This window comes from Pseudochaenichthys georgianus, chromosome 18, assembly GCF_902827115.2.
Source record: "Pseudochaenichthys georgianus chromosome 18, fPseGeo1.2, whole genome shotgun sequence".
Taxonomy (NCBI): domain Eukaryota; kingdom Metazoa; phylum Chordata; class Actinopteri; order Perciformes; family Channichthyidae; genus Pseudochaenichthys; species Pseudochaenichthys georgianus.
Window position 1 is genome coordinate 23,943,892 of NC_047520.1, and position 24,836 is coordinate 23,968,727.

A 24,836-nucleotide genomic window follows, 5' to 3' on the forward strand; every position below is an offset into this window, starting at 1 on the left:
GTGTTTACTCGCATCATTCAAACAAGATGCGCTTGCTAGGGGGCGGGGCTTATTTCCATGGTATTATTATTTCCATACTATGGTAGATACCAACTCCAACAAAATGTACATATTTTACTGTGATTTAATTGTAATACACGTTTTTAAATGATGCCGGAATAACTACATACTGATATCGGTTAGTAAAAACCATGAATTAATGCTTTGACAAGTGTGCAGACAAGAGGGCAGGCGGAAAACCTTTTAAAATGCGTGTTGGAGATCGGATCGATCAGGCTAAGCTAACGTTGTAGCTGCTCCGTCCAAACTCACAACAACGTCCTACAGACATAAATAAAGCAGCGACTGTATTCGCCATGACACAGCCAGTCTGTACTTGTTTCACTTTTGTCCAGTTTCTGAACAGACATGAGGAGCTGTGTGCTAACAGCTAATGGCTGATGTTTTGGTTTTGCCCCTTTCAATCGCGCCGTGGCATTCACATCAACCGCTTCATTTGCGCCGCCGGAGAGAATTTGCGTCGGTCCGCGTCTTTGCATTGACTTTACATGTAATCGCGCCGCCCCCAAAAATCTCATCGCGTCCAGTGTGAACGCACCATAATGCAACCACTGACCTGTAAACCCAAATCTGATCCGACCTGTGATTTTTTAAAAGATATTTGGGGGCCAGAGAGTGCCTTTGTTATATAGATGCAGCATTGATCAGAGGATAAATAAATAATTCCATGCTAGCAGAGATAGTTGACAACTTCCATGACTTCACTAATGAAAAAGTTCTGTACAGTGTGAAACTCATTTCTCACACCCAGGCAGATTCCCAGTGCAATTAAGGAAACCACATACTGTAGAAGATAGAATCCCAATGCTGGAGCTTTACTACAACTCCCCTTTACTCCATCTCCCTTTCCTTGGCTTGTGGTTTTTGGCTGAGCACCCTCTAATTATCTTTTTAAGAGATACCAGAGGGAGTATCATTGCTCTTCTCAAACACTATCTTTCTTTAGCTTGCTATTAGAGAAGCCCTCTTTCTCTTTCCACCCTATTTTGCCTTGTTTTCTCATATCTTATGTAAACCTCTGTCAGCGCTGATCCTACTTCCTTTATCTACTCCTCTTTCTTCAGATCAGGATTTGCAGATGTGTATTTGCGGTCAGGGAGACATCTGCTCGTACGGTAAACCACCTGTGCTGTTTAATAGCAGTCAACCCGCTTTGTGATGTTCGCTTGGCATGTCCAATGGGTAGAAGAAAACACAGAAACCTCATAATTACAGACCTGAGAACTAGGAGCGAGGCAGCTTGTCTTTCATCATAAACTAATCGGAGCGGTGCCCGTCCTCTGATGTTGTCACAACTCTCTCTCTATCCTCCAGGTTGAGGCTTTACAGATCCTCCATGAAACATTACGACTGTAATATTGAATGACGTTCTCAGCTTTTCACCAACATTGCAGATCAAATTACCTAAAGCCATCTTGTATTATAGGAATATAATATGTATCCTTTGAGACAATCAAAAGTCATCATGAAAATGCAATGAGGAGCAGTTCTCATCATGAATTGAGGTTCAAAGGTTTATCTTGAAATTGGAAACAGCAGTGGAAAAAGATCAATTTATTCTGAAGCTTTTAAATCATAACACATAATCTTAATTGTTAAAGATATTCTATATACAGTGATATAAAACAGAGATATAATATTGCTGGATTATAGGCACACGCTAAGCATACCAGAAGTTTAGTAGTCAATAGCAAAAAAATAAATGTTCTATATTGTATTTATTCAAGTAGTAACACTTTATATTAAGGTACACAAATTAACCATCAACTAGTTGTTAATTAACATGCATATTAGAAGTATATTGGCTCTTTATTAGTCATTATAAAACACTTATTAATGCCTTATTCTACAATACCATATTCTACAAGTAATAAGCCATTAGTTGAGAGTTTTTCCTCAATAACCCTCTAATTAGTGCTTATTTATTGCAAGTAAGGAAGTTGTTACATGAGTTTTGGTCTTAATATGCGCTGCTCAATATGGGCCTAATAAGGCAGTAGTACCACAAGATAGTAATTCTACCATAATAACACTTAACAAATATGATCTATTCTTATGTAACAAGACATGAATTAATTAAGTTAATTGTGTCGAAATAATTCAAAATTAGGTTGTAACTAAGAATATGTTTTGGGGTATTGACAGTTCAGCTACCAATAGCAAGGTGATATTGACCTGTATGTTTCATATTTGCACATTTATATATTTGTAAAATGTGTACTGAAGGTTAAGGCCCGGACACACCAATCTGACAACAAAGAACTGACACTGATGGACCCCGACTGGTGCGTCGCCTCGCGTCTCTGCATTTTGGCCATGTGTCGCACTGGAACACACCGCAAAGACTTCAGCCGACGGCCAAGAAGCACGTACAAACTGCGCATGCGTGAGTGGCAATAACTCTCCTTACCAGCACGTGGCGGTAGTGTGTATTCGTCATTCAAAAGAGGCAATAACCGGAAGACAGACTGCGTGAGAACTAGGGTTCCAACATTTCGATTCCAACGGCATCATTTAGAAATGTGAATTTCGGTTCTGCTTTTCGATGCCTGAGGAAATGTTTCTCGCCGCTCTCCGTAGCCTACTGTATGACTGCAGCAGGGCGGGAAATGTACCTACACTTCCTACAGCGTAACCATGTTCGCCTAGGGCGCCAGATCTGTGGAGGCGCTGCGCTGACATCTCTGGGAGAAAAAAAAAATGTTTTGACCGTTGGGGCTCATCCTAATTTTCGGCCTTGATGTAACAACATTCATAATTAAGTAAATGTAACACCCTATTCATCCCGGTTACACTTTTCATTTGCCCTGTGCGATGGGCGCTGTAAGTGATGAAAATGGGGGATGTTGGCTTATCTGGCACCCGCAGCTCACAGCCAAAGTGCGACTGAGCGTGGGAGAGAGCGAGGGAGAAAAGGAGGGTGCACCGGTACCAGCGCTGTTGTTATTAGCATCTGGTGCTAGCTGCTCTAACGGATATAAGAAGAAGATGTTTCTTCAATGATGTGGAGGGAGAGTCCTCTCCAGTCAGACTGAGAGGCTGATAACTACAGCTCAGTGAGGTAAAGGACTGAGTGTTTAGATAGTTCACTTTAGTCTAAGTTATCTCAGTGGGTCTCAAACGTTTTGATCACAATTTATGTAAACACATATTTCCAAGGCACTCCTTTATAATTATTGATAAAACAGGTTTGAAATCATTCCAATGTATACTATAGGACAGTAAACCAGACATCGTTTTAAACTGGAGAGATACAAACATATGCATAAATAAAATAGTAAAATAAGATATGAATGAACAACAAAAATAAAATAAGTTACATGTATTTGTTATTGGCTATGGTAAGTTATTGGTTATGTTCACATACTTATTTAATTATTAAAATGTAAACCGATCTTTTTCATATGGGTGTTTAGAGTTGTACCCCCTAGATCAGGGGTGCCCAACCTTTTTTGAACCGAGAGCTACTTTTAAAGTTGCCAGTCTGCCGAGATCTACCAGTCCAAATAGAGAGGCATAGCCATTACTGACAGCCTATTGCCAGGTAAATACACATTTCTACTTGTATAAAACTGACCTTTGTACGATTAATACTTCATAAAATACTGCCGATCCTTTATCTTACCTCTTTCTAATCTACACACATACAAGTATTTAACTGAAGTTACACAAGTGTTGTTGTATTCACACGTCACACTACAGTGGGTAATGTTTTCAAGAAACATTGAACAGTGCTGCCACATATGACACAGGAACAAAAGAAAATACACTGAACCCTTTCTTTGCCATTACAAAAGTATAAATTGGGCTTACTAATAAAACAACTCAGATCTGAAGCTACACAGGAATCTGCTGCCAAAGTGCAATAAAAAGGACAAAATGTATAGAATCAAACCCGATTCTTGCTACTGTAGAAAATAGAGGTATTCAAATATATACAATGTGTATAATGTTAGTGGTGTTCCCTACCCACGATCAACATTGCGGTGCTCACCTAACACGGTCAAAATGAATTATCAGATGTATTTTCTACCTTAGTGGGACCTCTGGCACTGGGAGGAGGCCGCTAGCTTCTCGTAGTCAGGGCAGTAAAAGCTGGTTACAAGCCGTATGCAGGTCACAAGGTGGTCATCGGTCATTGTAGATCTGTACTTGGATTTGATGATCTTCATGTGAGAGAATGCAGACTCACACAAATAGGTGGACACAAAAAGTGCTGTCAAGTTCAAGGCACATCTTCTGAGGTTGGGATACTTTTGTTCCAAGAGCAGGTTCCAGAACTGTCCACTGGTGCCAGGTGTTGTGCTGGATTTGATCTCAATATCATTTGAGAGTGTGAGTATCTCATTCTCAACAGCAGAGCTATCCAGGTCAAACAGTGAATTTACTTTGGAGACGATCTTATCCACATCAATACTTCCACCAAATGGAAAACACAGATAGCCGGCAATGGGTTCAATGGATGAAAAGTCAGTAAAACGCCTCTCAAATTCTGTCAAGATGCTCTCAACTTGCTCTTCATACCGTGTACTCTCAAGCTGCTTGACGTCTTTGCTCTGACGTTGAAGTTCTGCCTGCATGTGAGGAAAGTTGCGCAGGTCACAGCGCTGCAGCCTACTGAACAGTAGATTCCCAGTCGATCGCAAGTTGTGTCTAAAAATCGCGAGATTCCCACCGGTTGGGCACCCCTGCCCTAGATCTAGTCTCTAGTAATTCTGCTTAAAGTGCACCAGATTGAAGCATTTTACTTTAAAATCTTCAAACATTTCTTCCAGGTATGTCTGAGAAGGCAGATATGCTTGTTTTTCTCAACAAGAACTGTTCTTTAAAAGTTGGACTGTTGCACTGCACTTCAGTGGTTCTCAGGTTAAAGTTACATAGCAGTGAATATAAACAGACTGATTAATGTGAATATTACTGTAAACTAACCTGTGTAAAAGTTTCTCGAATAAATGTCATTTTTTTGGTGGAAGAAGCATGTATCATTTTTTTACCCTGCCCCAACCGGAATCGAAAAGTAGAATCGGAATCAGAATCGTGGAAATTCAAACGATACCCAACCATAGTGATAACCGAGAGAAGAAGAACAGACTGCGTGATTTAAACAAACAACAAATGGCGTGTGCGTTCCATTTTCACTCTACAACGAGAAGCTCATGGGGCTTTTCAACATGTTGAATCGGCGGGTTTTTGGCCGAAAAGGCGTCGGGTCGGAGAGAGAAAAGGTATCTTTCGATCCCGTTTGAATTGTGCCATAAATTACACATATGATGTTTGTCAATCTTAAAAAATAACTTCCATGTCAAAAAAATCACAGTTTGTCGTAAAACTGTTGAAATATAAGACTATGAAATATACGCAACTAGAAAGACTACAAATCCCAGAGTAAGAGATGTCACAATTGTTTTCCTCCACTAAATATGAGATAGCTAAGATAAGATAACTTTAACAAGATGCCTGTGTGCTTAGTACCAGGCTGTTATCATGCCAGCAATGGGTCTTGCTCGTTCTTTCGCTTCCCGTCTGATGAAAGGACCAGGAGTGGCTGGATCAAGTTAGCTACCTAGCTAGTAGCAAGCACGTTAGTTAGCTTTACAGCCTTAGCCTTGTCATTTGTATTGGTTTCCGGGTCGGTGATACAGAGAGACACAGCGAAACTCATCCTGAGCACACACAAACCCTCACAGCCGAAGTAAAAACAATAAGTGTGGCTTGATATTGAGTAAGAAAAAGGTTTATCACGCTGTGAGAATGGATTTGCGGAGAGCATTTCTCCGCGATCCCAACTTGTCTATTACCAGCGTTCAGGGAGCTCTATGCAAGTCAATGGGGACTCCCTGTTAGTTAGCCAAGGGATCCTGGTGTGTGTGGTGCTCCGCGGATTGGTCCATTTGTTGTTGATTTGGGTATTCACACGTCACAGAACCCAGGAAGAAAACAATGGAAGATGAGAAATCTCCAACGAGGCGTTTTGGGGCAGCATAGAAAGGTATTTTCTGTGTTAGAGTTTTACTCGCTACAGGGTGTACTTTGAGGGTTTTTGACTCTGTAGACCGTTTACATGCATAAAAACCTTCATAACACACAAGTGGACGGGTAATAACCGGAAAAGCATGACATGCCTTTAAATAAATCATAACTAAAAGCACTTTATGCAAGAGCTGTCTTATTGGTCAAGTTTGAGAGACTTAGAATATTTTCACTGATAAACCTTTGTGTGCATGTAGGTCCTTATTTAATCATGTGTGTATGGCCAAAAGAAATGCTTTACAGTAAAGCCCTGCCAGGTTTTGGTGGCTCCTTTGAGGAAGTATCCATGATGATGCCAGACCATACACCAATCTCAATTAACAAAAACCAGCATCTTACTGTAAATCCCAAACCACAATGCAATTAAGTTTCCCAGAACCACAGAAAGTTCTCTCTGTAGATGATAGGTTGGTTGACTCATTTAATAGGTTGGACTTCTCAGGCATCTGTTTGCTGTATCAGCAGCTTTTTTCACCTGCAAAAAAGAAGCGGAATACACCTCGGCTTAGAAGTACAAAAGTTATTTGTACTTGGACCTCCTTATTACTTAAGATGTTTCCCAGATTCATTGCGAATATTTAATTTGATCTAGCAGGTCATGCAGAAGAGACGAGTGGCCATCTGCTGAACTGTCCTTAGATGTGGTTTTAGGATGTTCTGTAGCTTTACTGTAACAAATTGCGGCTTCTAATTATATTCCAAACGTAAGTGCCCGAACAGGCCCTTGAGTAGAGCACTGTATTTTGTTAGTACTGGAGGCTTTGCTTATGGTATTTCTCTAGAAGCACTCATCCAAACAACTTTTCAGCTCATTTATAAACGGTGCATACGCTCAAAAGATGGCATACGCCAGTTTCTATGCAATGTTTGCAATTTATAGAAAAAACAAACTTGAAAGGAAAATATGCGGTCCTCCTGCCAACTCTGACCAATGCGTACGCACTAAGCACAAAAACGGGAGAGACGAGAAACTGCGACACCATTGGCAGAAGGAAGAATGGATAGAAATATGTGGAAATAATACCATAAATATAATGTTACCTCTCATTTATCATATATGAAGAATTATTTTTCACAAATTGATTAAAGCCAATCTTAAAATGATTTTAACAAACGCCTGTTTGAGACTCCTCAGTGCACACAAAAACATCTTGGATAAATAAATAAATAAATACGGAAATGTTATTGATCACCCCTCGATTATGTTCTCTTGTCAAGAAATGTATTCTCATAAATGATGCGGTAAACAGAAGGATAGAATTACTTTAAACTGACGCCGTTTTGCATTTCTATAGGTTGTATAGATACGAGCATGGTTGTATATACTATCATGTTTAATCATGTTTTATGCCGTTCACTGACACAAGTCCGTATCAAACACAATCTCAGGGACTCGTACATGATTTGTAGCGTTTCGAGAGGATCAGAGTGAAATCAAAAATATAATTCTCTTTTGAATATATCAATTACAATTTGTATATTATGAAAGCCAGGGCTTTGTTTGTTTGTCCACTAATACCCCATCATGGAACAGAAGTATTGGACACAAATCCATGTTAATATCAAAATGAGCCGTTGCAACATCCTACTTATTTTGAAAGACCGTCACATATATTACTAAAAAACTTCTACCTCAAACAACTGTATTTATTAATTTTCATTGTGAAAAACAACATTTTACAAGATTAAACTTGATCTTATTCAATGCCACCATGGCAACAACTTTGAAATACAGCGTCCCCTCCCCTGGAGCATCGATTGTGAGGCTGATTATTGAATATCACAAAGAGTGAAGTGTGTGTGTGCTGTGTATGGTTGAATGAAAGAAAAAGCAGACAGCTATTGGAGATAAAATAGAAAAACAGTCAAGTTAACAATTTGCCACCCTAAAGTCAGCATCAGCATGACCACAGTCTGGAAGCTGGTGTAATTAGTAGAGTAGCCATAGAATTTAACAATATTGAATTAGGTCTAGTTTCAGAGACAAAAACAGTAGCATAGCTGTGTGGCATTTTTATGGCATTATCGTAAACGTTTATGATTGATAATTGAATAATACTTGTGCAGTGTTGGACTTAATTGTAGCAACGTTTCCATTCCTCCAGTAGTTCACAACGTGTTGCCTGCTGTTGGGTATATTGTATCCTATATGACAAATGTCTTCACCAATGGCATCACTGAATATATTTTGTGAATTGAAGCGTGTGTGTTTATTTTTGCAGCAATGGAGGAGCTGGTGTGTGAGCTCCGTCTGTTCCTGGACCTGTTGGACAGGGAGTATCTGAGCGCGGGGGTCCGAGAGAAGAAGCTGCACCTCTCAAACATTCTGCACAGAGTCCTCTCAGAAAAAGGTGAGATAACAATAAAACTATTCAGAAACATTGTGGAGATACCTGGAGCTTACATGGTTACATATCTGACATGACCTGTGTGCCTTCATGTTTTCTAGACCTTGGCTTGTTGATACTTTCAGAACTGTCACATGCAGAGAGGGTGAAGGCATTCTGAGAGATGGGATCTCAATAATGATACAAAATCTAAACAGGAAAAGTTGCATCCCCCATATTACAATAGAACAAGTAAAGAATATTGGGAATGACAGAACATTTGTGAAAATGTGAAGTTTGAATGTGCATTTAATTTTTTTTGCAAAGGTGCTATTGCAGTGTTTCAAATTTTTATATTTTTGGGGGGCCTGGAAATTGGGAATCATGATGGTTAAACTGGCCAAAGTAAAGAAATTGAAATAGAACAACAGAAGTAATGAGGTTAAAAGACAGAGAGCTGGAGGAAAGTTAAATCAGCAGAGTAAGAAAGACAGGAAGTAACGACCAATGGGAACTCGTTATGGGAAGCATCATACTGTATGGTACTTTCTTAAAATGACCGCTGTGGCCATGGCCGCATCTACAACCATTTCCCAGTAGAACAGAGACTTTTTTCCAAGCAGAAGCAAAACAATCATTTATAAATCCAAAGAAATCACATTTAAATGAATATGTTTTGTCAAATTATTTATTTATCAAGTATCAGTAAAATAAGCGGGACCCTTTCAGGGGATTCAACACGCTTTTGCTTCGCCAGACCAGCAAACCCATGTAATGTTCAGAGTTACACCTCCTCAAGCCCACTTTATAGTAAAGAACTTTCTCTCATGTCCTGATGCTTGGTCCTCCTTCACAGAGCCTTCCTTCAAGTCAGAGATCAGCAGTGGTCTGCCGGCACCGCCTCAGATGCCACTCCCTGAGATCCCTCACCCCTGGCTGGTAAGACCTTATCTTGATACAATGACCTTTGACCTTAAACACGCTTCTATAAAAAAAAGGTACTCTGCAGCATTTAGCCTTACTGGCGACATCATGATGCTTCAGGTTCAGTTCCAACGTTTTGGAGGATGGAACCACAGTCAAGTGTATGTTATCATAAGAAAGATACACATGCATCTGTCAATGTATGTACCGATCCAACACTTGTCCTCCTTTTTTAACCCTCAAATTCAAATATAGTTATTGCAATCATTGACATGTACGATTTAACATGAGCTTGCAACACACTTTTAAACAGATCAGTAATAATGACGTGTTTTCGCACGTCAGCATCTAACCAATTCACTTGTGTGTTAGAACACACATCAAAGCCTTCATCACCAGACAATAAGGACTGTAACTAGGCTAACGATTTTTCTAGTCGACCAATAGTCGTCAATGTAGCCAATTAATCGTCACATGTTTATGACATATTATTTATGATTATTAATATTATGATTTATTTATTTTTCGAGGGGGTCCGCCTGTCAGCAAATAATAATACCTTTTTTGTGTGTCAAAACAAGCAGCAAGGACACAGACTGAACATTTGGATGATTTATTTTCTCATCGTGGCTAGGCTAAGCTTGGCAAGTACTTGCATGCTTAAGGTGAAACGTCATATTTGAAGTTGACGAATAATAGGCAAACTTTTGTCTGCAGAGTTCGCAAACAACTTTCCTGGGTTCATCCTTGTCGTGCTCAAAGTGCTCCCGCACTATTTATTTCCTGCCTGACATAATTAGTGCTATAACAAGTTGGCACAGCTCCGTCTGATTCAACACGGGGAACGCAGCAGTCACATGTTTTTTTTGTATATCATTTTTTTGTCGACTGTTAAGCCCCAAGCCTGTTTTTCAGGTTTCAGGCTCGAAAATGACATTCCCAGAACAAATGACCATATCTTCCCTTCTAAAAGGGTTAAATTAATAATAACTTTTCTCAAAGTAATGATAAACCTGGGAGTTGGATGTAGAAGAGTCAGAATCAATATAGATGTTTTTTATTTTAAAGAAAATTCAGTAAATTATAATGTCCGTCCAAAAGATATTTTGTACTTATAGTGCAAACTAACCTTGGATGATGGGTTAGTAGACTAAAAGCTTTAGCAATCCAAAGTACAACAGATAATAAGTACCCTGTATCAAGATTGATGCAAAACAAGTGATATTTGACCTTTTTAGACTGATTTAGCAAAAAAAAACCTCTTCTGGGGCCATTTGGGTGGATTTTCCATATCTCTGGCCCCCCTTGCTTGATTTTGACATGTGACTTCTCTTCCTGACCATTAGAGCCAATATAATCGAAGGGAAATCGTCCCATAGTTTAAAAAAAAGGTTGCGTCTTCGCACATGCAAGCTCCCTGAAGAGCATAGGAATATCCCTGCTCTGATATCTTGAAACGGAAAAGCAGTTTTATTGCTTATGGATTATCAAAACATTTGAAAGGGGACATAGACACATTGGATTAACTACACCATCGTTTTTATCGTTTTAATGCCATTGAAGACCAGTTTTGACCATACAAAGACCAAGGTAAACCATGTTAGCGTTTTTGGCTACCTAGCGCGACATGTTTTGATGTAGGTTTTTGTTATTTTCTCCGCGATTTTGTAATCTTTTAGTGTTGAAGTGGGTACCAATAGATTCTGTGTCTCCTTCCGATCATAAACGATGTGTTGGATGTGCAGCTAGGATAAGTAATAAGGGTGCTATGAGTGATTTTAGGTGCAGTAAGAGGTTAGCATTTGTCGCTCTGGGCTAATTCAGAGGGTCAGTGTTAGCATTTAGAGTTTTAAAAAAAATTAAAATGAAAAAGATCAATTAAATGAGTTTTTTTTCCGTTATATGGATATAAAACATTCATAGTTTATTAAATATGAAGGTTCCTTAGACGTTGTTTCCTTCAAATGACGCGATTTCGGCCCCGGATACGGATCCGTGGGCAGGGGCGGACTGGCCATTGGGAATACCGGGAGATTTCCCGGTGGGCCGCTTACCTAAATCCTACCGGCCCACATTTGTAAGTGTTCCAGCCACTCCCTGGAGGGGTGTGACCCACACCCCACTGGGCTGGGCCGTTTTGATAGATTCTATCTATCAGATTCACACATCAGGCCCGTAGCAGCTGTCACTGCGCAGTGAACGATCAGGAGTGAGTGACTGAGAGACCTAGCTGGCAGTTGTTTACAGATGGATAAACAAGCTCCAAAGCGTAGAGGCGTTTTTGTATACAGTATTGTTGCGAGCCCTGGGTTCAGAGGGATTGCCTGATCAGATGTCACACCAAGATGTTGTAGATTGGACCGAACAGCTGAGGAAAGGGACCCTATACTCTTTGCAACTTTCAGAGCTATACTGTCTGACGCAATGATGAGAACCTCTGTTTTGTCTGCATTAAGCTGCAAGAAGTTGTTAGACATCCAGTCCTTAATGGCATTTAGTTGTGTAACACAGATAATCTATCAGGGTTATCAGGTTTAGAAGAGACATAGAGTTACATAATAATGAGAAGCAGTTCACTCCAGTACCCCAGTGTGTGCCTGCAGATGAGAGCTGTGGTTCCCAGTAAAACTAGTTAAAGTGAGGAGTGATGTTCCTGTCTTTGTAGAATGTTTCTAGTCAGTAAATCTGAGAAGATAATCTCAACTCACTTTCTAGGACCCTTTACCTAAAATGTACCAACGTTTTTCAGTGTTGATCAAATCATTTCTGACATAAGAGACTAAATCATGAGATAATTCTAGTTAGATTTGACCAATAACTGTAATATATATATATATATTTTTTAATGTAGCATATAAGAAAATTGCCAAATAATATCTGATTTTGCTTCTCCAATCTGAAGATGTTTCTGTATGTCTTTTGAACTCTTGGCCATAGAAACAAACACATTTAGGCGCCTTCATTTCATAAAAAAACCCAGATGAATCAACTAGCCATATAAAACAACCTCATGTTGATGACAAGGCTAAACTAACTGACTGCTAGTTGTAGTTACATATCTAGTGGATAGATGTGTGAGTGGTATCTATCTCACCTACATCGTGTTAAGTGGTCACATAAACGTATTACCTTACATTTCAACTATTTTCTTATTGGTCAATTCTGATCAGTTGATATCTATTTAATGATCGCGGAAAAGGTAGGACCCAAATGCAGAATTAAAAAGGATAAGCGGGTTTTAAGGGATAACAAAAAGCGAGCTTTATTTACAAAAGCCGATGACAAAAAGAAAACAAGAAACAAACTTAACATTACCAAACCAGGGGAGCACGAGTAAAGAATCCAGATCAAAAAACTTCAGGGACAAACATGGAGCGTGACGTGAAGGGAAAGACTAACAATGAACCGACAGGGGAACACAAGGAAAGACAAGACTAAATACAGAGAGGGGTAATCACGGGACAAGAAACAGCTGGGTAAAGGAGGGAGAAACACAAGGGCAACAGGTGAACAGAATGAGACAATCAGACACACCAGGGAAACGAACGACAGGAAGGCACACACAGGAAGTAGGACCAGACAAGACACAAGAGCCTCATCCCAATACCCCTCCTCGACTCCTCCTTTCCCTCACTCGCGTCCCTTCCTTGCATCTTAGCTCCGCCTCTGTAAGGGACAGGAGGAGATGACGCGAGGACAGAGGAGTAGGGCTGAACGATTAATCGATTTTAAATCGAAATCGCGATTTTAAATGATGCGATTATTAAATCGCAAAGCCTGCGATTTTTTTAACATTTTTTTTTTGTTTACAACTTTTTTTTTTATTGTGTGTCAGTCATCCACACCATTCAGAAGTGCTGTGCTCCACATGTACCAGCCATTGTTAATCAATCAGAAGTGCTGTGCTCCACATGTACCAGCCATTGTTAGTCAATCAGAAGTAGCCCATGATAGAAGGTGATAGACAGATTGATCCAATCACCTGCCAAGTGCTTTTGAAAGTGCCTGCCCTTTCCAAATGGCTTTCAATGGAGCTTTCCTAGATGGTTTCTGAGTCAGTTTAATAATGCTCCATCACGTGTTTCTATTACAGGGTGAATCTTAAACTGAAGCTTGACTTTAAAGCAACCCAACGGAAGTTTCATGTAAGTTTAGTTTTTTCACTCGTAGCTCGGGCTGCGGGGGTGCTAGAGACGGGAGCACGTTGATACGACCTTCCTAGCCGGAGTTATGGCCGCATTTTACAATAAACTTCCGTTGGGTCGCTTAAAAACAAATATCGCAATTCGAATCGCAATCGCAATATTTGTCAGAAAAATCGCAATTACATTTTTCCTGCTTTTGTGTTCTGTTTTGGTGTAAAATGTAGCCTACATTTAAATACAAATATAATTATTGTAATGTGAAAGCCTTTTAGAAATGAATTGCACATAATAATTCCCACGGAGCTGTGAGCACTTATACATTTATGTGACGCTTTTCCACTCATCTTCCACTCGTCGGGTTTCCTCTGTTGAAATCGACCAGCTGTGAAGGTGGGGGCGGGGCTTTTATACGCGAGTGGTGAAAACACTTCCACGTAGTCTGCTCGCGTGTATCTTCCCTTTCGTCTCCTCCCGCACCCCTCCTCCCGCACCCCTCCTCCCTCACCCCTCCTCGACTCCCCCGTGTGCATTTCAGCTATTGGGACGTCCTTCAAAATGGCGTGTCTTGATCGATTTCCGGGTCAAGTCCCGGAGGAGGGGAAGAGAGGAGTCGAGGAGGGGTATTGGGATGAGGCTAAGGAGGAAAACATGAGACAGGGAACACAGAACATCAAAATAAACCCAACACGTAACACATGAAACTCAAATCATTACAATCTAGGCTTTTAAGCATTTCAGAATAGGGTTTGATTTTCTTGGGCTTATGGTCCATCCATCAAACCTTGTGATTTTCAATGATGACATTTCTTACCAAGTCAGGGACTGAGTTGTTGACTGAGCAGTAAATACAAACCTCATAAATATACTTCCATGGACACCTAGCTACTTTTTTCCAGCTCTCTGTTGCTCTCTCTGCTCTGAAAGGACCATGTATCACATGTCCACACTGACCTCTGGATAAGCTGTCAGGGCAGAGAGAAGAATTCTCTTCTGCTCCACTCTCCTCTCTCCATTCCTTCAAGTTGTATAAATTACAGCTTGCGGCATTGGACATGAAGAAAGATGGTTCAAAGTAAAGAGAGGAGAGAGCAGAACAGAAAAGATAAAAAAGGGTAGGGAGTTAAGGGGAAAAGAACATAATTGAGTACACACTACACAATAGGAAAACCCATTCCTTTAGTAACATGTCAATTGCAGTTAAATATCAGAATGTATTATTTGTTAAAGTGCGAATGGCTTGAAGTTCAGTAAATAACCAAGAGAGCTTTTGTGAAAGAGTATAGAGGAGAAGGAGACGGCCCGGGCCACAGTCTGAGCAGCTCTCTGCACAGTGAGCCTGCAGGGAGCTCTGCATCCCAGAACTCTCTGCACACTGAGAGCTGCAGAACTCTATATACATAAGGACTCACTGGTTTAGAGTATTCATGTGGATTTAAAATGCAATCATAGAAGTACTTATTTTAGTTATACGTTTTTTCTTTACATTATTGATGTGATTAGTCATAAATTACTCTAAAATAAAATGGACAGGTTAGTCGTTGACATTTTCAATGATCTGTATATACCTTTACCCTAGCAAAGACATGCAATACTCAAGGTACATTTTAAACCCAACTAAATAAACAGTTTTAGGTGTGTTAGCTGTTAAAACAAATCATTATAGACACATCTGTGTATCCTCAAAGAGAACAGGATCTTTCCAAGTCAGTTTGATCCTCTCCACACTCCTCACCTTATTTTCATTTCAAACTTTTATTTAGACAGATAGGTCCCTTGAGATCATGGATCTCTTTTACAAGGGAGACCTGCATCAATTTAGTTCCACATGAAACATAAAAACAAACAATAGAGGACATCATATTTACATATTCACCAACACTTACAAACACCCATAGTGTCAGAAAGCATCTCGTGCAGACGTGCCTTCAAAACATTCAGAGAAATAAAATTGCTCAATTTCAATTTGGACTGTAGGCTGTTCCAAGCAAGTGGAGCTGCGCACAAAAGCCGTCTTACCTAAGACAGTCCTCCCTCTCGGCACATCTAACAAGACCACATCCTGCGATCTCAGACAATAGCTGCCCGCAACTTTCTGCTTTACCAGAGAACAGATGTAATACGGGAGTTTGCCCAACATAGCTTTATAAATAAAAGTGTACCAGTGACTGAGCCTCCGTACAGAGAGTGATGGTAAACCTGCCTTGGTATACAGGGTACAGTGATGTGTAAGCGCTTTACAATTTGTGACAAATCTCAGAGCACTGTGATACGCAGCATCTAACTTGACCAGGCAATGGGCAGGTGCATTCATATAGACCAGATCCCCATAGTCCAGCACAGGTAAAAAGGTCCCAGTGAATAGCCTTTTCCTGGCCTCAAGCGAGAAACAGGACTTGTTCCTGAAAAAGAACCCTAGCCTAACCCTCAGTTTTTTAAGCAGGTTATTGACATGAAGTTTAAAAGAGAGACAATCATCAAGCCAGATACCAAGGTATTTGTAACAGGCAACAACTTCAAGTTTTGTTCCTTGCGTAGTTACAATATCTAAAACAGGCTCTGGTGTCTTTTTAGCTTTAGAAAAGAGCATTACCTTGGTTTTATCCACATTTAAAAGAAGATTTAATTCAGAGAGCTGAGTCTGAATAGTGTTAAAAACAGCCTGTAATTTAACAGCAGCCTCTTTAATGGAGGGACCTGCACAGTACATCACAGTATCATCCGCATAAAAATGTAAAGTAGCTTCATCCACATGTTCACCTACGCTGTTAATATATATGGAGAAATCCACTTCAGGATCTAAGTTAGAGGATCACTGCATCACTTTACAATGTGTTAACAGTTCTGCATGAACCCATTCATGCATGTGTTAATGCACATACTAAACACAGTCTGGTTCTAATAAGATCATATTGACCACCAAGTGGGCCTTGTGGGACATTCACTCTTTCAGTCACTTTATATCCACAATTTATGCTACAGTAATATTGCTCTTTCATCTTTGGCATGTAATATATTCATTTCATCAAAAATCTGACTGCGTCAGCTACATGTGCGTTTTCCTCCCGTCTGTCAAGTAGTTTGAACATAGACCTGAAAAATCTACCTTAAATGATGCGAGTTTCCATTAAGCACACATTGACGTGCAGATGCAGAAACGAGGTGCATCACACCAAACAACTGCAAACTAAATGTTTGTTCTTTTTTTCTGTAGTTTAATATTTCATGTTCACATGTTTTAATACATAATGGTGTCCGTTACATGTCTTCTTAGTATGGGAAAAGGAAGTACTCGTCAGATCATTGAAGACCAATGGTCTGATGGGCTTTAATGCCCAGCACACCCCTAACCTTCTTTCACTCGTCAATGCACTGCCGTACAGTATATGCCTCGTTGTGTAATGGTTATTCACTTTTCTGATTACATATACAATTAATTTGTTAATAATTTAGTCTAAAATTCCAGAAAATAGTTCAAAATGCTTTAAGTGACAGTAGTGTACAGTAGTCACATGTATTGGTTTCTCTGAATACCCCCCCCCCCCCACACACACACGCACGCACGCACACACACACACGCACGCACACACACACACACACACCAAAAAAGGCAAAGCCGGACAATTAAGAGTGTGCAAACATACATGTTATAACATTCGCTCTCATTGTTTTAGCACTACTACTTATTTATGCAGCAGTTGTATTCACATCATCAGTGCAGGCTTTTGCCTCAGCTTTGCTAAGGGAGAATGTGGACCAGCTTTCTGTTGAGACACAAATGATTTCCATCTGTGTTGATGTTGGAGAGCAATGCCATCCCCCACCCCTTCCTACTCTCCTCCCTCGTTTCCCCCAAACAGAGCCTCCCTTACTACACAAGTCAACCAGCGTACAGAAGTGTGTTCACATGATGGATAGCAAGGGTGCGTTATCCCTAGCAGTCTGGGTCCCATTTGGAATTCATTTCCTCCCATTCTCATTTTCATTCAGACAACCCCCAATCCTCCTCATCCCCTTAGAAAAAACAGTACACGAGTTTAAAATGCACTTTTGTATTGTTAGCTATCACTAGTGGTTTGCAGTCATTTTTAAAAACGATCCTCTCAGAGAATGTCTTAACCTTTCCAAGTCATTGCCACGATGGTGGCCGTAGACAAGCAGCTTTGTTGAATTAATCTAGGCCGGCTGTCATTTGCCAAACCAAATGTTTTTTAGTCTGAAAGTGAAACACATTGCATTAAGTATATGTGTCACTGTGCAGTGTCAGGCTACGGAATGCATGTGCAGCGAGAGTTGGATCCCGATTACACATTTTCAGTTGAATCACTCCGATTTGGGACTTCTTCAGAAAGGAATGACCTTTGTGAGTTTGTTGCATGACATGTTCTGGTCTTCATTTGCTCTCAAATAATCTTTGTTCTTGTGGTACTTTATTCCTCAGTGGGATTTCCCTTCTTTGTGGGTTTTCAACCATGGCAAACCGCTCAGTGACATCATTACAATGGTGTCATTGCCTTGAGACAGGAATTAGGTTGTTTAACAGATCATATTGAATGTCACATTGAAGTGACAAATTGGACACTGATTAAGTCTTAACTACCGTGTGTATTGGATGTAAATAGATGACACATGCTCTCACCCTGGTTTATCATGAGGAACACAACTGTTTCAGTCTACTTATAACAACACCCCTAAGAAACTGTGCCATGAATGGAAAACCTATTTCACAACTTTTTCCCCCACTCAAATGCTTTTGGAGGCTTTTTACAATGCCAAGATTTTTTCCCCTGAAACATGATGTGATCATAGTGACTTAATAAAGCACTGAGGGGAAAGTGTAGTTATTTCTGCTCTACTTTTGCTGCCCTTCATCTTAAGTTAGAGACTGCCAGCTATGTTAGTATCCACTGTGAGTCTGATAATATTAAAGGAGTTCAATGCTAAGTCAATGGAGTACTATGCTGTATTATAATTGTAAGTTTAATATCTCATTTATGAAATCATTTATGAAAATTGCCACTATGACGTACACTTTAAAAAAAGGGTGATCTGCAAAGATACTTGATGTGGTATATTCATTTGAATTTCCTTTTGAAAAGAAACTTGGGTTTTTCTCTTTCTTTTTGGGGCTTCTCTGATGTTTCAGATAATTAGCTCTTGTACAGTGTCTTTAACTCATGTACTGTGTAGAATAATGCAATGTGATCCTATTTCCAGTTACCCAGTTAATTATGGGATTGCGGTATCACCACATTTCAGTCAGACAACTCACGTGTTTCTTAATATGTGTTACGCTCTCCACGAGCTTACAGGATTGAACTCACAATGCTGAACACCAGGAAGAGGAGACAGAGTTTATGTGGTAGAAAAGGTTTATTAACCAAAAAACCCTTCAGGAGACAAAAAGAGGGATTAGATGTCCACCTAATCCTGGGCCAGGGTTTATCACCAGCGGAGGTGCTCTACAAGGTAAGGATAACAAGAACACAGAGAGTATAGTTTAGCTACAGCAAATTTACCAAGTCGTATTACCAGCGTGGTGAAACGACGAACCGGTGAATACTGGATGGAGGAACCGGGTATATATGCAGGTGAAGGTGAGTAGTTGTAATCCGGATGATGAGCAACAGCTGAGGGGATGAGTTGGCGGGAAACAGAAGTGGGTCAACCACGCCCAGCCAGGAAGACAGACACACAGACAGACAGACAGACAAACACAAAACAAAGGGGAGAAGAAGGAGGGAGAACTGCAAATCCTCACAGTACCCCCCCTTCAATGGGAGCCTCCTGGCGACCACCAGGCTCGTCAGGGTGTGCCCTGTGGAACTCCCTCAACATGACAGGGTCCATAATGCGTGACCGAGGCACCCAGCAACGCTCCTCCAGGTTGTAACCCTCCCAATCAACCAGGTATTGAAAGCCCCTGCCCCGGCGCCTGACATCCATGAGCCGACGCACGGTGTAGGCAGGATGATCATTGATGACTCGGGGGGGAGGAGGGGGAACGGTTAGAGGGCACAGGTCACTGGTGTGGACTGGCTTGATCTGGGACACATGAAACATGGGATGAATTTTCATGGTACTGGGGAGCTTCAAGAGGACAGCAGAGGGGTTAAACAAAAGTCATGTGAAAAAACTTCAGATTAAATGAGACTGTCCGTAGGTCCATCTAATTTCTCTTAAGGGTCCCATGACATGGCCATTTCTACTGATCATAATTCCATTGTTGAGGTCTACTAGAATAGATTTACATTGTTCAATGTTCCAAAATCACATTGGTTTCTCATACAGCATCTCTGTATAGTATGCAGGCCCGTCCCTAGACTTATGGGGGCCCTAAGCGACCTTTGGCCGGATCAACTGTGTACTGTAGGCTGTAGCTTCTAGCTTCATGTAAGTCAACAGCTTTCTTTGAAATCACCAGGTAACGCTAAAAAACATTACATTTAGATTGTATGACAAAGTGTTTATTTAATATCTCTGGCTAGCTATAGCTACTTGCTAACTGTTTAGCTTACCCCCGCGATTCAAATTAACATCAACATAGCTGTAATTTATGCTTTGCTTACAACTTGAAAGTTTGGCTCAAGTGGTGGCTCTGGGGTTGTTGTGTGAGCCACCACTTGAGAATTATCGTCTTTTTTAAGAAATTGTTTTCTTATGTCCATCTTCAAAAACTCTGAGTCCGACTGACAGTTTATTTTAAACATTGTCACAGCTCACAGGATAGGTACCTGTGAGCCAATAAGACAGATGTTAATTTCCATTCAACTCTCTGGTTGGTCTGGTGTCTTGCCTCTGTTGCATTCACTGAACACGGGAAATTACAATCCTGCCGTCCTCTCTAGTGTCATGATGAGGTTCAGGTAAAGCACGGTTAATGTATTATATATTATTGACTCAATAATATAATACATGACTTTGAGAGTAGGCAATCTAGGCATATTAACACAATTAATTAAACATACTTAACCCTGGCGACACTGTACATATTTTTATTTATTTTTTGCTAGGGGGCTCCTTAGTGGCTGCGGGGCCCTAAGCGGCCGCTTATGTCACTTAATGGGTCAGGCCGGCTCTGATGGTATGTTTATTCACTCTCTGTCCTAAACGGCTTGTTGGAGCTCCTGATTAGGTGTTACAATGGCGTTAGCAACCAGAAAATGACACCAGTAATCATGGACGCGGGAAGTGGGGGTGCTGAGGGTGCTGCTGTGTGTGTGTGTGTGTGTGTGTGTGTGTGTGTGTGTGTGTGTGTGTGTGTGTGTGTGTGTGTGTGTGTGTGTGTGTGTGTGTGTGTGTGTGTGTGTGTGTGTGTGTGTGTGTGTGTGTGTGTGTGTGTGTGTGTGTGTGTGTGTGTGTGTGTGTGTGTGTGTGTGTGTGTGTGTGTGTGTGTGTGTGTGTGAGGAAGTCCACGGATTGGTCCAAATCCATTACGTCACAGTGACCAGGAAGAAAAAAATGGAAAAAGAAAGATCTCCAACGAGGCGTTCTGGGGCAGCATAGACAGGTCTTTTCTGTGTTAGAGTTTTACTCGCTACAGGGTATACTTTGAGGGTTTTTGACTCTGCAGACTGTTTACATGAATAAACAGCTACATAACACACACGGAGACGGGTAATAACCAGAGAAGCATGTCATGTGACCTTTAATTTGCATCCATGTTTCCCTCACTCGCCATGTTCGCTGTTCTACTACTAATAAAAGGCACACAGTTATCATTGCCAGAGCAGCAGCAGTGTGTTCCTGTTCCACACACACCTGCACATTATTAACCCCTGTATTCTCTGTACTGGGTCCTGCCTCGCAAAGCACAGGACTTTTATTTCCGGCAGAATGCGTTTATGTTATTAATTTAGTTATTTACTGATATCCCTAATTTTGAATTCATAATCTGTTAATCCAGTATATGATCGTGGTGTTTTTTTTAACACTGACAAGGCTCTCAAACTTTTTCTGGCATTCCCCACTTTGAACAGGTGGGCCTTTTAAAGCCCCACCTGTTCCTCGCTGCTCCAATAAAATGGTAGGCCAAGCTTAAAATGGTCAAATGTATCGTTCTATAACAGCGGTCTCCAACCTTTTTTAGGATGAGAGCTACTTTCAAAAAAAGTAAACAAGTTGTGAGCTATTTTTACTCCTCCCTTTTTCAGTTTTTTTGCAGTGTATATATTTAGCACATTTTAACATTATTATATGCTTACCTTTAACCTTTGTGTGCTGTTTGGGTCTGTGGGACCCGTTTTCAGTGAAAAGAAAATGTATGATTTTTTTAAAAATGTTGAAGTTAAATGCATCAATCTGGTGCACTTTGAGCACAAAATGAATGTATGGATACAGCTCTCAACACCCTATGAAAGGGAGCTGTATACTTTTCAATAATCCAAACATCTTTAGAATATGATCACAACCAATAACAAATCATTTAAACTTGTGTATTCTTATCTTATGTTACCTAGTTAGCATTCTTTATGCATTACTAATCACTCCCCTTTTAAACTGTTTACTGTCCTATAGTACACATTGGAATGATTTCTTTATTTTGTACAACTAGGCTATATTAAATAGATAAAGGTGTGTTTTCTCTCTCTCTCTCTCTCTGTCTCTCTCTGTCTCTGTGAGTGAGCGAGACTCACTCACAGAGGCTGTGTGCTCCTCCGTGGCGATGATGGCTTGCGTTAAAAGATAATAATAAACATAGCCTATTTGTAAAATGGGGGGACACAAACGGGATTTCGAAAAGTGTCACGGTTAAACTCCTTATGAAGTGGTGAGGTGCCGCTCCACATTGCTTTTCTTCCTGACTGCAACGCTGTTGCGTCTGTGTGTGAGAGTGTTTCACATGTGTGTATGAGAGATGTTTACATATGTCTGCAAATGACTTTGGTTTCAGTTGTGTGTGTGTGAGCAGGCTCGGATTGGCCATCAGGAGATTCGGGACTTTTCCCGTTGGGCCGCTGCCGTTGGTGGGCTGCTTGCTCTGGCATAGGTGGGCCGTGGACTTCCACAGCGCCGCTGCGCCGGTACCGCATCCGCCGGTACCGCATCCGCCGCCGCAAACACCCGGCGTTGCGAGGCTCTGGCGGCTCCGGCTGGTCCGGTGCAGCGGTGCTATGAAAGTCCACCGCCGTTGCGAGTTTCCGGCTGTAATAATCCACTACCGCCCGCGACGACTCAGGTTCGATTCCGGCCTTTTTTAAATAAAAAAAAAAATCTCCCGTTCATCGCGTCCATTCGCGACCCACCTATCACATCTCTGCGCCCCACCAGTGGGGCGCTCCCCACACTTTGAGAAACGCTGCAATAGACTGTTAAACCTGATGCTCAAAAATGTTCATCCTCAACGAAAATGACGATACATGTAACTATAAAGATGAGGAAAGTTGTATGTGGTCCATTTTGTTGTTCAGATGTATTATCACCTATTTTCAACTAGATAAATAATTTGAAAAAAAAACAGTATCAAATTGAGGAGTGATTCCCCTGAGTGTAATGCGTTATGTGTCTTCGCTTTAGCAGAGGTTATGAGTTCAACAATTAGTATGGCCCTCGAAGGATGTTGTAAAAATTGAAATGGCCCTTGATAGGAAAAAGGTTCTCCACCCCTGAGTTAGAGGGTCATTAGTGTTTAGTGTGTGCATGCTTGTGTAGGTGGGAAAGTGTACAGTAAGCATATATGCCTGAGTGTCAGCATTGGTACATAAGTCCCTCAGGGTTCTTCAACTTCAATCAAAAAATGTGGACCATCATCAACTTCTGCTGACCCTCATTACCACATCTCATTGTATAGTGAGCGAAATGTAGGAAACACTGAACCCAATCTCCATCTCCAGTTATATGTTCAGTAAAGCCTGCAAGCTGGCATCCTGGTGAATGCATACAAACATTTAACATGCCAGCCTGAGGCAGGAAGGGTGGAGGGGAAGTGAAGGAATGAGTTTTAAATGAGAGTTGTGAGAAAGGTTTTGTGGGAGTTAACACTAGCATGGGTCGTTGAAACAATGAGTTGTGTATCGCAGAGGTTTGCAGGTCTTTATCTGGCTAAGGCCTGCAGAAGATGTTTTTCTTTTAATATTGTGTGAGTGTATGAGTATGTGAGTGTGAGTGTGTGTGTGTGCGTGTGTGTGTTCTCCACCTACACAAAGACTGTTCCATTAGTGCTGCTGTGATTCGTTATAACAACCCAGATTCACAAACAAAAGTGTCCTGACATGTCTTTATAACATGGTAGAGATTTAGCCGACATCATGACATTGCCTTTTCATATTGTGAAATCATTCACCTACTAACTTTTACGTGCAAGCTAACTTAGACTATTTATTAACTAAGATAATACTAAGTTAACTAAACAAACAAAGTGAAGTGGAAATTGACACACATACATACAAATATCCATACAGTTGGCACAATGTGTGTTAATATTGTTGTGATGTCTGGCTTCAATTTATTACTCATTGTCTTAGCTGGACCTCATGTTTAAGCTTTGAAGAATGTATGGGGCAAGGGGGTGTATGTATATGGGTATCTGTCCACATGTTGTCCCATCTGCCAATAGCTTTGTGTTTGACAAGAGTAATGCGTGTTCGGTTTTGGAACACTGGCCCAGTTCATCATGGGCTTGTTCTAATAACTTGATTACGTTGTCACTCACCTACGCTGTCATTGGAGGCAGTCACAATTTCTACAGGCTCGCACTTACCTGTTAGCATCTGGCATTCTGTTAGCATCTAGCGGCATCTAGCTCTCCTGCTTACAAACTTTTAACCATCCCTACTTATACAAGTAGTAGTTTTAGTTGTCTGCGATCTGCGGAGGCCTACTCCCACCTGTCGAGTGCGGCTGTACTGAGGTGTTTTTCCTCCAGAGACGTCGCGAAGAGACGGAGCGGCTCCACCTGTTGCTGCATGCGATCTGCGATTTACGGAGGCCTGCTCGTCGCGAAAAGACGGAGCGGCTCCACCTGTTTGCTGCCTGCGATCTGCGATCTACGGAGGCCTGCTCCCACCTGTAGAGGCTGTACTGGAGAGGTTTTTACCCCGGAGTCATTGCGGAGAGACGGAGTGGATCCACGCTTCGGGCTTGACCTGCTTCCACCGGGCGTGTGCTGCTGTCGCAGGAGGATTTTACCACCGCTGGGGCCTGCTTTCCACCTGTCCTGGTTCTGCTGTTGCAGAGGCCTGCTTTCACCCCGGGGATACCACGGAGGGACCGGAGCGCTTCCACACTGCTGTTTTCGCCTGTCCTTTGCTGCTGTGCTGATTTTGCTCCAGGAACATCGCGGATACTGTGTGCTGGTCTTGGAAAATGGCCCATATCGGGATTTTGCTGTGCCTGTTAACTGTTTTGGACTATG

General features: G+C 41.2%; 1 protein-coding gene across 4 annotated transcripts in view; it reads left to right on the forward strand.

Annotated features, from left to right (window-relative positions):
- The window catches only part of afap1 (actin filament associated protein 1), a 216,257-nt gene that overhangs the window by 103,448 nt on the left and 87,973 nt on the right, over positions 1–24,836 (forward strand). For all 4 annotated transcript variants that reach the window (XM_034106374.2, XM_034106373.1, XM_034106375.1 and 1 more), the window contains exons 2-3: positions 8,313–8,441; positions 9,274–9,356. In XM_034106374.2, coding sequence (XP_033962265.1) covers positions 8,313–8,441; positions 9,274–9,356 — 212 coding nt within the window. The remainder of the gene's footprint in view (positions 1–8,312; positions 8,442–9,273; positions 9,357–24,836) is intronic.